Source organism: Arachis stenosperma, chromosome 3 (genome assembly GCF_014773155.1).
Source record: "Arachis stenosperma cultivar V10309 chromosome 3, arast.V10309.gnm1.PFL2, whole genome shotgun sequence".
Taxonomy (NCBI): Eukaryota; Viridiplantae; Streptophyta; class Magnoliopsida; order Fabales; family Fabaceae; genus Arachis; species Arachis stenosperma.
The window spans coordinates 6,308,863-6,325,072 of record NC_080379.1 but is presented as its reverse complement, the minus strand read 5'-3'; the positions used below and the strand labels follow the sequence as shown (position 1 = coordinate 6,325,072).

The window sequence follows — 16,210 nt, the reverse complement described above, 5'->3', positions numbered from 1 at the left end:
GTTGTATAATGTCTTTTTATGTGTCCTATTTGAACAAATTTACGTGTAATAAACTAATAACAGCTTCTTGGCTAAAGTGAATGTATTCTGGTTCTGTATCAATAACTTTTTTCTGTTTTTAGCTAGTTTGTAACAAAATATCTTGCATACCTTGGGTTAGAATATACTCTTGTTGATGTTCAATATTTGGAAAATAACTTTTTGGAAGGGGTTAATACGAATATATGATACAACCAGAAGTATAGACAAAATACAGATACAACATTTTCATTGAATTGCCAAAAACTTGCGCTTCTTATTCTGACTTGAAGAATCGGCGCTATGCATCATTGTTGGGTTTAATTGTTCCAGATCTTCCTTACATACCCAACGGTAACCACAACTCTTCACTTGTATTATTTCTTCTGGATATTCACTCGAGGTGGCCAATTCAATACCATCAAGATCACATCTTCCCTCTTTTAAATGACTTGTATAATGATCAATCATCTGGTTCCGGGAGAAAAATATTAGCAACATATGATCTAATTCAGTTGTGATAAAATCTTTCTTAAGACGTATTGGAACCGCAAAATAACTTCCCCCAGAGCGAAGACGAAAACCACATCCAATATCACCAGGATATTTGGGTTCTTCAGGCAATTGAGTTGGAGTATCATGTACAACAAATGTCACACAACAAGCAATGCCAATAATCCGATTATTGTCATTCAGAATGGGAGATGGATCCAGCTTCATTGAACTACCCTCTTTCTGATTGTTGAACCACCTTGGAATTTCAGTTCCTGGAATAACAACTTGAATGACGCATCTAGGTGAAGAGGATTGCATGTTCACCTGCACCATACAAATTAGATATACAGGGAGAAAATGAAAAGGGAAAAGAAAGGATGAGAAAATGAAGCTGGCACCTGAATCATTTTTATCATCCATGAAATAACTTTGACACCACAACTTTCTGTGTCACTCAAATTAGGGCAGTTGAACAGAAATATTCCTCCATAGTAAAGTCCTCCATGGCTACCTTCTCCTATGGGCAAAAGGGTACTTGGCAACCACTTTAGTTGCTTACAGTACTGCAAGTTCAACTGCCTTAGCTTGGGAAGTTCATTGATGGAATGAGGTAGCATAACAATATTGTTTCCCCCTATGTTTAAATCTTCTAAACAATGTAACTGTCCAATAACATCAGGGATTTCAACTAGATTACAAAAACTTATGTCAAGAGTTACCAAAGGGAAATGAGACAAAGAAGGCAACAATAAACCAACTGAATTGGCACGCCTTCTAGAAGACCAAAAATTGAGAGGCCTTGTAAGAGCTTTGCATATGGAGGATGCCACACTTTGTTCGTTCTCTAACAACCGATATCCAATTAATTTCGAACAGCCAGATAAATTTAAATCACAAAGAGATCTAAGACCAAATACATTGCTCGGAATACTAACAAGACTTTTGCAGTTTTCCAGATTCAACAAACTAAGCTTTTCTAGAGCACCAATGGATGTATCAAGGTGAACAAGTTTCACACATCCTTTAAGATTTATGTGCGAAAGATTTGGGGCCTGAGATAAATTTGGTATCTTTACAAGACTTTTGGAATAACATAGCTCTAAATGTGTCAATTTATGTAGATCCTGCAATAAAAGAAAAGAGAAAGAATGAAAAAATTGTCCTATTGTTTTCATTCTAATAAAATCAACATCGATAAGATATCTACTATACCTTTATTCCCTCCCAGAGTTCTTTGACTTTACTATGACGTAGGATTAATTTAACGAGTTGAGTTGGTTGAAAGCTTGATGGCAAACATGTGAAAGGATATTCTTTCCAAGAAAGATATCCCAACTCATTAGAAAGAAAATGCAGCCTGCCTGGGAAATTCACTTTCACTTGGCCAAGTATGAGTAACTTTAGGCGACTCATTTTTGATAAAGCTTTTATTGATAACTCTTCTCTTATTTCATCATTTGTTGGCAAAACTATGGCTTCAACATTCTCTGCTGGCTGAAACATCACACCTTTTTAGAATATCAGATTTTTAAAAAGGTGTAAATTCAGGAAAAGTCGACTTTACCTGAAGTTGATACTTGAGAACTGTTAAATGATTTGATTAATTTGACTAAATTTTCATCTATCGACGCTCAGATATCAATTTCACATGAAGTCGACTTCACCTAAGTTTTCACCTTTTAAAAAGGTGTAAACTCAGGTACAGTCGACTTCACCTGAAGTTGATAACAATATTTTAAATAACTATTTTTACCTTGTTTTCTCGCAAGACATTGCTTAGATCCTTGTGATTCCATAACCTGCTCCACTTTCTCGGTTTTTTGGGTGATTTTTCCCGAACAATACTTCTTCCCAAGTCTCTCAACAAATCGTGCATAGTGATCTTCCACCGATCACGGGTTATGAGGGATTTTTCAATGAGAACTTTTATACCATTATCAGGATGGAATCCTCGAATACGTAAAATATCTTTTACATACTTTTCAATGTCATTGGGGAAAAAACAGGCAATATCAAGAAATATTTCTTTTTCCGGATCCTCAAGTCCATCAAAACTGATTCGAAATACATCCATAATATCTTTTGTTGGAGTTTCTTTCAGTCTAACCAATGCACTACTCCATTCAGAGACATCTCGCCCAAACAAAAATGAGCCCAATACTTTAATTGCTAAAGGAAGTCCATTAGCATATGCTAATGCAGAATCTGTGAGGCTTTCATAATCTTTTGCAACATGATTACATTTGAAAGCTTTTCTGCAAAACAATTGGAGAGCATTCTCATCATTTAAGAGTTGAACTTTGTAAACGTGGTCCACTCCATACTCTGTCAATATATGCTCATCTCTAGAAACTATGATTATTCTACTCCCTCTACCTAACCATTCCCGTTTTAAAGCCAACTTCTCCAACTGAATTCTCTGATCAACATTATCCAAAACTATGAGAACCTTTCTATAGTGTAACATATTTTGAATCAAATTATCTGCCATTAAAATATTGCATATTAGAGAATCTTCTTCCATGAAAGCTGGACAAAGAAGCTGCTTTTTCATACCAAGTGAACCACAATCTCTATATGTTTTACTTACATCATCCATAAAGCATGAAACATCATATTGATGAGATATTTTTTCATATAATCTACTAGCAAGAGTTGTTTTTCCTATACCACCCATTCCACAAATCCCTACAACTCGAACTTCATCATCTGAGTCCAAAACTAGAAGCTTTCCTAGTTCTTGTAGAGGGAACTCCATCCCAACTACTATATCATTAGATAGACTTGATGATGATCTGGGACCCAATATCTTGGTCACTGTTTTGACAATTTTTTCAATTTCAGCAGAATGTGACCTAGAAAGAACAAGAAAAAAAAAGAAGAGAGAAACAAAAATCTTCACACAAGACAGCAGAAGAAAACCTACATATATAAGATAATGTAATAGATAATCTATCAAGTATCAACCATAATTGTGTATGTGAAGAAATAAAAATCATTTTTTCTTTGTTGAAATAATGCAAGTTGAAAAATATAGATATTAGTAAAAGTAGCCTGTAAAAGTTGCATTAGTTATCAGGTTTGACTATATTGAAAGATAATATTAGAAGAGAATTACTTAGTAGAAGATTTTGGTTAGAGTGTTATTAACTTACAATTTATGAATTATACAAGTTGATAATATCATAAATTGTAGTGTAATTTCATTGTTTATAAATTAGTATAAATAGGTTGAGTTAACTTAATTTTGCATTCCACAAGTTAAGTAATTCAACAGGTGTTAAAGAGAAAATTATAAAATTTTATTGAGTGTTATGGCTCCAAATTTGCTTTATACATAGTTATCAGAACTGAACCGGTGATGAAATCGATCAGGTTATTGGGTCACCGGGTCATTGATTCAACCGGTGGGTCATTAGTCGAACTGGTCAACCCGGTATAACTAAATAATTGTATCAAATTTAATTATTTTTTTATTATAAGTACTTTTATTTTATTTTTTATAAAAATAATTATTATTTTTAAATTTTAATACTTTATTAATTAGTTTATATTTATTTTATTATTATGTTATTATAGGTAAAAACTCACGTTGTTTTCATGTGAAGTTGATATTTAAGAATCGTCAGATAATTTGACAAGTTTGACTAAATATCATCTAACAATTTTTAACTATCAACTTTATATAAAAACAACTGCATGTGAGTCTTTATCTATTTTTATATAATTTATTAAAAAAATGATATTAATAGATATTATATAATCATGAAAAAATAAATTATGATTAATAAAAAATTTTTATTTATCTTTTTAATTTGTATATATTTAATAAAATTTATAATTAAATAAAATATAATTGATTTAAAAATGAATGACTTTATAATTAAAATAAATTGAATATAAATAAAATAAAAGATTGCTATATATATTTTAATTTGTAAATAAATTAATAAGAGACATTGCAGCTGGCTGGTGCAATCATCCCAAGGTGGTCATTTTGGAAAAATTTTCAAAATTCATAAGCTATGACACTTGGCAAGACATGGAGCATATGGAGCACGGTGGAACGCAGGTGCGCCGATGCAACGTAAGTTTCCCTTCAACCGCCACCCGAGCAGTTCGGTCCGGTCCGATTTTCATCGGTTCATTCTAAATTTGACCGGTTCGTACCGGTTTTTTGTCTTGAATGGTTTTAAACTTGGATTGGATCGATGTGAGGTCCGGTTTACCAGTTTTTTGGTCGAACCGATCGGTCTAGTCCGGTTTTGACAATAATAGTTTTATATATATCAAGTAATTAGTCATTTTTTTTATTAGAGAAGATCTATCTTATATTTTTTTTATCTTTTGGTTATATTTGAATTGAGTGTTTACACCATTTAATTTAGTAGTAATAGCTATTGTGGGTGTATTTGGGACTTTGGTTTTGCATAAAATATAAAAAATTATCACTTTATATTTGTTAGAGATTTTGTTAAAGTAGAATACTTATCCAATTTTGTAAGTTTGATACATTATATTTTTTTACTGAAATATTTGGTATTTCATTTGTATTTAAGGTAAAAAATTTACACTGTTACGGCCCAAAATGAGTCATGACCAATGCTAAGAAAAAATAGTCTCCGAACAAGTCTAACAGACTCAAATAAATACTTATACATTTTTAATAAAAATTAAAATAATTAAAATTGGTTGGATCCTGCCTGTGATATATGGAACATATAATATCTAGAAACTCGACAAATAATAGGTATCATTGCATATCGTTAGGCTAGCAACACCTTTGCTGGAGTCTGAGTTAGATGCATCTAAGTTAATGTCATAACCGTGGTTAACTACAGTTTTTTAATACGAGCCTTCCAAACCAATTCAAACCATATAATTTCAAATACAACAAATCTTTGATCTTTCAAATATACAAGGTATTTGTTACGTGGGTAACCTAAAATAGTTGGATTAGGCTTGAAGGATTGGCCCAAACGTCAAGAGAAGGTGGTCTCCGACTTGTTCGCGTTCGGGAGCCGTCATCCGAGTTGTATGTTTGAAGGAATGGGGGTGGTACCTGCAAAGACACTCTGATGCCTAAGTTAGCAAGGGGCTAGCAGGTTTAAGAGTATTGGAACTTAGTGTTACCTGAGTGTGTCAGTGTATTTATAGTGGTGATCCAATAATCACCGTTGGTGTAGTTCCACTTCTGAAGGTGGATAACCGTCTCTTTATCTTAGGGTTGTTAAGATATTGCTTCTGGAAGTGGATGAGAGATTTTAGAGGGCAGTTACTTATTTGAATAAGTGTTATCTGCCAGCTCATGTCGAGCCCGACTTCTTTGGGGAGGAGCCTATGTCTAGCCCGACCTCTTTCGATGAGGTCGGGTAAGTGGTGAAGGCCCATCTTTGGGTTGGGCCTTTTTGGCTTACTTGGATCCTAGACCATAGTATGGGCAAGCTGAGGCAGCCAATGAAGTCATTCTAGCCGGGTTAAAAAAAAGGCTACAAGATGCAAAGGGAGCTTGGGGTGAAGAACTCCCTCAAGTATTATGGGTATATCAGACTACACCTCAGTATGCCACGCGGGAGAAACACCCTTCCGACTTGCCTAGGCATAGAAGCCATGATACTAGTGGAAGTCAACGAGCAAAGTCCAAGGGTGAGGTTCTACATTTCTTGGACCCCTTTTGCCCAGTTCACCGACTCTACATTCATACTGGCTACCAAATTTCCGAATGTAGAGTCGGTGAACTGGGTACCATTATCCGTGGTGATGAAATGGGGAATTCCATACCTGGTAATGATTTTCTTGTAGAGAAATTTTCGACTTCTCTGAGCTATAATGGTGGCCAAGGGTTCTGCTTCAATCCATTTTGTGAAGTAGTCTACTCCTACTATGAGGTATTTTACTTGTTCAGGCGTTTGGGGAAAAGGTCCGAGTAGATCTACTCCCCATTTTGCAAAAGGTCATGGAGAAGTTATACTAATGAGTTCCTCAGGGGGAGCGACGTGGAAGTTAGCATGCATTTGGCATGGTTGACACTTCTTCATGAACTCGGTGACATCCTTCTGCAAGGTCGGCCAATAGAACCAGGCTCGGATGACTTTCCTGGCCAAAGACCTTGCTTCGAGATGGTTCCCACAGATACCATTGTGCACCTCCTCTAAAACTTATGTTGTCTTTAAGGTCGGGACGCACTTTAACAATAGTGTGGATATTCCTCTTTTATAGAGAATATTTTTCACTAAGGTGTAGTTTTGTACCTCCCTCCAAATTTTTTTGGCTTCTTTTTCCTCCTTGGGTAGGATGTCAAATTTTATGTATTCGATAAAAGGGGTTATCCACCCGAATTCCAACCCAGATACCTCCAGGACATCTTGTTTAGCCTCTGTTTTTGTGACAGAGGGTTCTTGGAGAATTTCCTAGATTAGGCTTCTATTATTCTCTCCTGGCTTGGTACTTGCTAATTTGGAGAGGGCGTCTGCTCTGCTGTTAAGATCCCGAGTTATATATCTGACCTAGGTTTCTGAGAAACGCCTAAGATACTCCAAAGTTTTGTCTAAGTACCTTTTTATATTTGGGTCTTTAGCCTGATACTCTCCATAGATTTGAGAAGTCACTACTTGAGAGTCGCTGAAGACCACTACTTTAGTTGCACCGACTTCTTCGGCTAACTTCAACCCGGCAATCAAGACTTCATATTCTGCCTGGTTGTTGGAGGCTGGGAATTCAAACTTCAGGGAGACCTCTATTTGGGTTTCCTCTTGGTTGACTAGTATTATGTCTGCACCGCTTCCGATTTTGTTGGAAGAACCATCCACATACAATTTCCAAGTTGTGGAGGCCTCCTCTTGATCTCCTGCGTATTCTGCCAAGAAGTCAGTTAGGCATTAGCCTTTAATTGCTGTCCGAGTTTCATACCTTAGGTCAAACTCGGATAGTTCTATAGCCCATTGAACCATTCTGCCCACAATGTCTGTTTTGAAGAATTTGCTTCATGGGCTGGTTCGTTCGAACTCTTATTGTATGAGTTTAAAAATAAGGTCGTAGCCTTCGAGATGCCACTATTAAGGCAAATGCAAACTTCTCGAGTTTTTGGTACCCTAACTCGGGGTCTTGTAGAGCTTTGCTGGTGAAGTATACTAGATGCTGCCCGACCTCATCTTCCCGTATCAGTGCTGATGCCACAGCCTTTTTAGCTACAGATAAATACAGGACAAGTTCTTCCCCGATTTTAGGTCGGGTCAGAATGGGAGGTTGGCTCAGAAACCTTTTGAACTCCTGGAAAGCTTCTTCGCATTCTGGAGTCCATTTGAACTGGCATCCTTTTCTTAGTAGAGAGAAAAGTGGTAGGATCTTAATGTTGATCCTGCTAAAAACCTGGAGAGAGCTGCAAGTCTGCCATTCAACTGCTGGACTTCTCTTAAACAGGTCGGACTCTTCTTTCCAGGACTACTCTACACTTATCAGGGTTAGCTTCTATCCCCCTTTGTGTTAGCATAAACCCTAGAAATTTTCTAGCCTCCACTGCAAAGGTGCATTTTGTGGGATTCAATCTCATCCCGTGCGTTCTTATGGTGCTGAAGACTTGTGAGAGGTCAGTCAAGAGGTCGGCTTCATCATTGGTTTTTGTTAGCATGTCGTCTATGTATACCTCCATTAAATTTCCAAGGTGAGGAGCAAACACTTTGTTCATCAGCCTTTGGTATGTGGCTCCTGCATTTTTTAACCCAAAAGGCATGACCACATAGCAATAATTTGCTCTAGGCGTGATGAAGGATGTCTTCTGCTGGTCCGGCTTATACATCAGGATTTGATTATATCCCGAGTATGCATCCATGAACGACAAGTATTGGTAGCCCAAGCTGGAATCTACCAAAGTATCAATATTGGGGAGAGGATATGGGTCTTTTGGACATGCCTTGATAAAGTTGGTGTAGTCAACGCACATCCTCCACTTGCCGTTCGGCTTCTTGACCAGCACCACATTTGCTAGCCAAGCCGGGTATTTGACCTCTTTGATAAAGCCGGCTTCTAGGAGGGCTTGTATTTGCTCTTCGACCACTTGAGCTCGTTGAGGACCGAGCTTCCGTCTTCTCTGTTGGACAGGTCGGGATCCTAGGTATAGTGACAATTTGTGCGCCATGAGCGCGGGATCTATTCTTGGCATGTCAGAGGCTTTCCAGGCAAAGAGGTCGGAATTCTCTTGTAGGAGCCTTATCAGCTTCTTTCAAATTGGCTCTCCTATATTGGTGTTTTTTCCGTCCTCTTGCCCGATCTGCACTTTTTCAGTCTTCCCTTCGGTCTGTGAACGTAATTCTTCTTTAGCTCGAATTCCCTCGAGCTCAATGGTATTAACTTCCTTGCCTTTATCTCTCAAGTTTAGGCTTCATTATAGCATTTTCTCGCCAGCTTTTGATCTCCTCTGATAGTTGCTATTCCCTCTGGTGTTGGGAATTTCATGCAAAAGTGGGGGGGGGGGTGGATACCACTGCTCCAAGCCGATTTAGAGTCGTTCTTCCTATTATGGCATTATAGGCCGAGCCTACATTGATGACAATGAAGTTGATGCTTAGATTTTTGGATTTCATCCCCTTTCCAAAAGTTGTATGTAGGGGTATGAATCCTAGTGGTTTTATAGGTGTGTCTCCCAATCCATATAGGGTATCAAGGTATGTCCTTAACTCCTTTTCGTCCAATCCTAGTTTGTCAAACGCTGGTTTGAACAGGATGTCTGCCGAGCTCCCCTGATCCACCAGGGTTCTGTGTAGATGGGCGTTGGCGAGAGTGCCCAGGTCGCCAGCTTGGTTCTCGTAGCCTGGCGTTTACCTCCATGTTGATGTACTTTTCGGCTCTTTCGTATACATCACTCAAAGAAGTCGGATGCCTTTTCGAGATGGACTGAGAGAAGGGACCTTTTCGGAGTCCATTTACCAGGCCTATGATTACTGCTTCTGTAGGCAGGTCTTGGATTTCTAGGCACGTCTTGTTGAACCTTTCCATGTAGTCTCTCAAGGGTTCTCCAATCTCCTATTTCACCCCCAGGAGACTAGGCGCATGCTTGACTTTGTCTTTCTGAATTGAGAAACGCATAAGGAACTTACGCGAGAGGTCATCAAAGCTAGTGACCGACCTTGGGGGGAGGCTATCGAACCATTTCATCGCCCCTTTTGTCAAAGTCGTTGGGAAGGCTTTGCAGTGGGTAGCATCAGAAGCGTCGGCTAGGTACATCCGACTTTTGAAGTTGCTCAGGTGATGCTTTGGGTCGGTAGTCCCGTCGTATAGATCTATGTCAGGGCTTTTGAAGTTCTATGAAACTTTTGCCCTCATGATATCTTCACTGAACAGATCTTCTCCCCCAATAATGGGATGTCTTCTCAGTTAGCGCGAGAGCTCCTACCTCAGAGATTAGATTCTAATCTTAAGAGCTTTTCCTCTAGCTCTTTCTGTCGCTCAACTTCTCTCCTTAGGTTTCTCTCCGCTTCTCTCTGTCGCTCCAGTTCTTGTTCCAGCTGTTCTAACCATCCTTGATGGCCGTGGAGTAGCCCCATGAGATCGGCAGCGTGAGTTTGTCCCTCCTTTTCTGGTTCGTGTACCCCAGAGGAGATTCCTCTTGGGTCTTTCACACCTGAGGAACCTTCTCGGTGTTGGCTATCCGCTCCCTGCAGAGATATTATGGCTCTGTCATTGTTAACTACATCTTGATGTTCTTGCTCAGATTCAGATGCAGTATGTCCATCCTCATTCTAGTCGTCCGCCATTAGAAGGTGATCTCCTCAGGTCCTCGGCAACGGCGCTAATGTTATGTGGGTAACCTAAAATAGTTAGATTGGGCTTGAAGGATTGGCCCAAACGTCAAGGAAAGGTGGTCTCCGACTTGTTCGCGTTCAGGAGCCACCGTCCAAGTTGTATGTTTGAAGGAATGGGGGGTGGTACCTGCAAAGACACTCTGATGCCTAAGTTAGTAAGGGGGCAAGCAGGTTTAAGAGTATTGGAACTTAGTGTTACCTGAGTGTGTCCGTGTATTTATAGTGGTGATCCAAAAATCACCGTTGGAGTAGTTTCACTTCTGAAAGTGGATATCCGTCCCTTTATCTTAGGGTTGTTGAAATATTGCTTCTGGAAGTGGATGAGAAATTTTAGGGGACAGTTACTTATTCGAATAAGTGTTATTTGCCAGCTCATGTCGATCCCGACCTCTTTGGGGAGGAGCCTATGTCTAGTCCGAACTCTTTCGATGAGGTCAGGTAAGTGGTGAAGGCCCATCTTTGGGTTGGACCTTTTTGGCTTACTTGGATCCTGGACCATAGTATTGGGTCAGGGTATGAATAGTATCAAATCAAATCAAATCAGATAATCTTTTTTCATCAGAAATCTTTTCCAATCATACTTTTTCAATCAAAAAAATTTCAAGCATATTTCACAATTTTAAAATAAGTGAATACCAACAAATACTTCAATGCTTCAAAAATAGATATTCAAGTAAAATCAAACCTTTTGGAATAACGCAAAACTTCATAAAAAATATATATAGTCTCATGTATAGTTCCTAAAGTATAAACTTCATAAAAACGTTCAATTTTAATAAATCAATTATTCTAATTAATTTAAAATCGTTCAAGGCAAATATAGTGAATATAATTCAAAGATCATAATAGATATATGTCAAAAAAATTATAGATGCAATATCAAATAATTATAAATCTAAAGCTTACTCACAATTTAGTCCCTAGAAAATACTGAACCCGGAGTGCCAAAATCCAAGGTGAAGAGGATTGAAGTAGAATGGAACGAAGAGCGCAAAATTTGGATTGGGACAGCGACAAGGTGGAGCTGGCGATAGTTTGGGTTAGTGATAGGAACAGTTTAGCTCCAACGGCACCAACAATTCCAGTAGCAAGCAAGGTTCACTCGAACGACGACGGCAACGGTAACAGCAACGGTAACGGATGGTTCCTCCTTCTTTGCGTTTCTCTCTCTCTCCGCGAATTCCTCTCTCTTCGAAGCCCCAAATCTGCAACCGCAACGATGACAATAGCGATAGCAATGCCAGTAATGATGGTGATAGGAACAAGCTCCTCTCCGTTCCTCTGCTCATCACATCTCCTTCTCTCTCAGTCTCGCATTCCACCTCTCTCCTCATTCGTCTCTCTCTATTCCTCTCTAGCTCAACAGCGTCAATGGCTTTCCTTTGTTCTTCTCCTTCTCTTCTATCTTTCCTTTCCTTCTTCCACGTTTTTCCGTCTCGTGTTCTCTCTTTCATTCTTTCTCTCTCTTTGGGCCTCTATACCTTTGACAGCGAAGACAATAGCTACAACTTTCCTTTCTCTCTTTCCTCTCTTTTTCTCTTCCTTCATCCTCTCGCTGTTTTCCTTTTCTTTTCTTTTTTTCATCATTTCAGATTGTGAGAGTGAGCATAGTTGTGAGAGAAAGAAAAAAAATATCTAAGAATGATCTCACTGTCTTATTTATTTATTTATTTATTTACTTTGATTATTACATACACTTTGTTCGCCCACTTTGTTTTCTAACTGTGTATTAGAGCTTTAAGTGAAATTATATGTCACACTTATTTTAAAGATGTCATTTATGAAATTTGAGAATTAAGATCTAACGATATGATGATCGCATCAACTTTAAAATGTGAAAAGTTCAGTATGATAGTTGTTTATACAACAAGGTGCGTTAGTATTGTGCTTGATATCAAAGAAAAGAAACCGGACTCTAAAAAAAATGACATGATGTAGGAAAAATGTCGATCAAAAAGCTCTTTTCACCATTCTTTTATTCATCGTAAATAATGTATAGCACGAGGTTGTTTTAGAGAAGATAGCTACCATATTTTGGACCAAGTATTTCTATCATTTGGTTTTGAGTATCGATATATTTTGTGTGTATTTTTGGGACCTAGTTTTGGGTAAAATATTACAAATACCATTATATATTTTGTTAAAAATTTGATTAAGATATTATCTAATTTTATAATTTTATTATATCATATTTTTTAATAAAATATTTGATATTTTGTGTGTGTTGAAAGTAGGACGAAAACATAGTTATAAGAATTGGATTGAATTGGTTAGTTTAACCAATAAACCAATGAGTAATTCTTCGCATACAAGCAATTAAGGCTTGTAAGCCTTACAAGTTCAATTAAAACTAACGCTCAAAACACGCTTCCAACTATTCTTCTTCTTCTTTGTCTTCTCCTTCTTCTTTTTTTTCGTTTCTTGCCTTCTCTTTCTCCTTCTTCTTCTTCTTCTTGCTGCACGTTCTTCTTCCTCTTACTCTTCTTCTTCTCCTTTTCTTTCGTTTCTGCACGTTCTTCTTCATCGTCTTCCTCTTCTTCTTCATTTACGTTCTTTTCTCTCTGTTTTATCTTTTTTTTTTCAATTTTTCATGGTGAAATCGTTTTTGAAGAAGAAGAAGCGGTAGAAGATGAGGAGGAGAAAGAGAAAGAGTTCTGAATTATGCATAAGATGTATTTTAACGAATTTTGGGTGTATTTCTTTAAATCCTTTGGGTGTATTTTCTGTAATCCTTTGGGTGTATTTTCTATAATCGTTTGGGTGAATTCCTGTAACCATTTGGGTGTATTTTTGTAATCCTTTGGGTGTATTTCTGTAATCGTTTGAGTGTACTTCTGTAATCGTTTGGGTGTATTTCTAAAGTTCCATTATCTTCAAAAGGATTACAGAAATACACCCAAAGGATTACGAAAAATACACCCAAAATATTTAAGAAATACACCCAAAATTCGTTGCATAATTCAGAACTTTTTCTCTTTCTCCTCATCTTCTACTGCTTCTTCTTCTTCAAAACGATTTCAAAGCTTGATTTCAGAAACCATGAAAATCGAAGAAAAAAAACGAAGAAGAGGAAGAGGAAGAGGAAGAGGAAGAAGAAGAACCGTTCTGAGTGTAGCGCTTTGAAAACAGGAAACGTTGAATAACGCATTAAAAGGCCTAGTAACTTGTAAGACTTGTAAGTCAAAAAGACTTGTATGTATAGCACTCCTCAAAGGCGGAAAAAACTGTTGAAAACCGAACAGTTTACATCAAATCAGACACAAAATCTAAGGTTAGGTTCCACAGGCTAGAGCATGGTCAAAACATTCTTTGTGTCATGCAAGTATTATAAACGTTTTCTCCAAAGAATTCCCATCAAAGGGTGAAAAACTAAAACAATAAGTATTGTAAAAGTTGGGAATTAAACCCAGGCCCTATACAAGAAAAGGGAACTATCAACTACCAGACTACCTTGTATATATGGTCCTTGTTTTGTTTTTATATTCTTATAATTTCTATTAATTCCGTTTTAAGTGAGATTATATTAGTAAGTAATATTATATAAAATTTTATTTTTCTCTTTTTTCATATAATAAATACTTTTTAATTTTTCAGTTTGTGTCAAATTTAGATATTATAATAGTTGTAATACTAATTATTTTTATGTCTATTTTTGTATTAATTATTTTTTAAATTTAAAACTTAATTATTTTTAAAATGTTAATAAAAAATATATTTTTTAAATTTTAATTTAGATTTTTTATTATTTTATTTTTTTATTTACGTGAAACTAAATTAACCGATTCAACCAATAACCTACTAATTGAACCAATAATTCAGTGACACCTAACAACCTGATTAGTTCGATTTCACGACTTAAAAGTTAAAAGTATAAATTTTATGCTTCCTCACGTTCGCTCGGTTGAGTAACAGATCAACGAAATCTTTGAAACGTCTTAGTTAATGTTAAGAGTGTTGAGCAAATTATTTCAAAAGAATAAATAGCAAACAGAGAACTGGTAACTTACTTATCCTTGAGATCCCAGCCAGAGAGACTGGCTACTTGTGTTAGAGCTGCCCTCCATCTTCGCACTTGCTCCATCATCTCTGCATCTTCTTTGAATCTTTCTTCGTATTCCACAAAGGCTTTTTCGTAATTTCCACTTTGCTTTCTCACCTCAGATGGACTCACATCACAGAAAACAGGCAGAACACGGTGTTCCGGTATGTTAATGCAATCAGCTATCTTTGCCAGTTCTTGCAAGCACCATGTGGAAGAAGCATAGTTAATAGAGAAGACAACAATCAGAACCTGTGATCCTTCAATAGCTTGCAGAAGGCCTGCTGATATAGGTCCTCCTTTCTCAAGCCTAGTATCATCCCTGAAGGCAAGTATGCGGTGTCTGCAGAGAGCAGCATAAAGATGAGGGGTGAAGTTGAAGCGAGTCTCGCCTCTGAAACTCACAAACACATCATATTTCCAGTTCTTTGTATGAGACAAGGTGCTTTGGATTCTCATGCAATCCATTGTATATGTGCACTTTGATTATGCAACAATAATAAGGATGAGATCTTACGAAAATGAGATGCATACTGAAGATGGGGAAAGATATATATATATATATATATATGAGAAAATTTCACTCCCTTCCTCCTCTTTTTCGAGATGTTAAAATGATATTTTCTTTCTATCTATTTTATAAATATACATTCTTCTCCCTTTTAACTTTTAAAAAATCTCATCTTTAATCTATTTTAAACTTTTTGTATTAACTAATGTTAACTTTATTTTATTTTTTAAAATGGATTAAAGAGAAAATTTTTTAAAAGTTAAAAGAGAGGAGAATGTATATTTATAAAATAGATGAAAGGGAGTGTCATTTTAACATCTCACATGATAAGAGAGTGGAATTTTCTCTTTATATATATATACACCAAAGTCAATGCACGTGTGCTTTGTTTAGTTGGTGGTGGGGTCATAGTTTTTCTTTGGGGGGAAATTTTGGTTTAACATTCTTGCAGTGAGTAGTTTATTATGAACAAAACAAAATACTCTCAAGTGAGGCATACTTTTTTGTTTTTAATAGATCAGTAACGTATTAACTTCAAATTTGACGTGCACTACTCCTTCAATTATTGCAGATTTTTTTACGGGAATGAAAAAAAATTAGATAGTGTCAATTTTAATTTCTCATTCTTTATTATTCTCTCTCATATTTTATTGTGGTCCCACTTATAAAGTTAATGGTAAGAGATCACACTGCATTTTCTCAAGTGTTAAAAAAACTGAAGAGTATCCATTTCCTTTTTTTACCCAATCTTTGTCATCATTTAGTAAACATTTTCTATATGGAAGTACCAATTTTTTGAATGATACATTTAGTTAATTGATCTTTGGGGTCTTCGTCTCATTTTCTTTTTATAACTTTGTTTGATGGATGACTAATGAAATTGATGAGAACTTGCAGGGAAGGATCTCATATACATGCATCGTAGCTTCTTAACATGTTCGGTTAGTAAGAATTCATATTCAATTGAATAAAAAACCATTTCAGATAAAAATAAAAATATAAAAAAAAGAAGAAGAAAGAAAGAAAGAAAAGCATTTCTATTGGACATTTTACATTTTATGGTCAACTTCTCCTGCACTTGAATATTTTTTTTAGTCCAAATTAAACCACTCAAGTCCTTTAGCAGGAACTCGACTAACCCAATCCGACTGAGTATTAACCGGTTTAAATGTTACTATGTGATGAGTTTGGAAAACTCTTACTTAATTTTGATGATGAACAAATATTATTAAAATATTTAATTACAAAATTATTAATTTGATCTTAATTCATATTTATTTAATTAATAATTTTGTTGTACAGATTTTATATTGGATCGAAAAATGAGTTTTTGGTTTAAGCCCAATAATC

At 36.4% G+C, this 16,210-nt stretch overlaps 1 protein-coding gene across 1 annotated transcript; it reads right to left on the bottom strand.

The window, feature by feature from the left end:
• Positions 1–185: 185 nt before the first annotated feature.
• On the bottom strand, positions 186–14,876 carry LOC130970658 (disease resistance protein RUN1-like). The gene is made up of 5 exons (XM_057896812.1): positions 14,318–14,876; positions 2,267–3,368; positions 1,726–2,007; positions 912–1,637; positions 186–837 (listed from the first exon to the last, which is right to left on the bottom strand). The coding sequence occupies exons 1-5, from the start codon at positions 14,815–14,817 to the stop codon at positions 268–270; spliced, it is 3,180 nt and encodes a 1,059-aa protein (XP_057752795.1). The 5' UTR covers positions 14,818–14,876; the 3' UTR covers positions 186–267.
• Between the last annotated feature and the right edge of the window lie 1,334 nt (positions 14,877–16,210).

Bases quoted from the DNA above. Each gene is read 5' to 3' on its own strand.
- LOC130970658 (XM_057896812.1), bottom strand. From the start codon at position 14,817: ATGGATTGCATGAGAATCCAAAGCACCTTGTCTCATACAAAGAACTGG. The intron at 3,369-14,317 runs GTAAGTTACCAG...TGTTCTTTCTAG, and splicing joins GGCTGGGATCTCAAGGATAA to GTCACATTCTGCTGAAATTG. The intron at 2,008-2,266 runs GTAAAAATAGTT...GTGATGTTTCAG, and splicing joins ATGTCTTGCGAGAAAACAAG to CCAGCAGAGAATGTTGAAGC.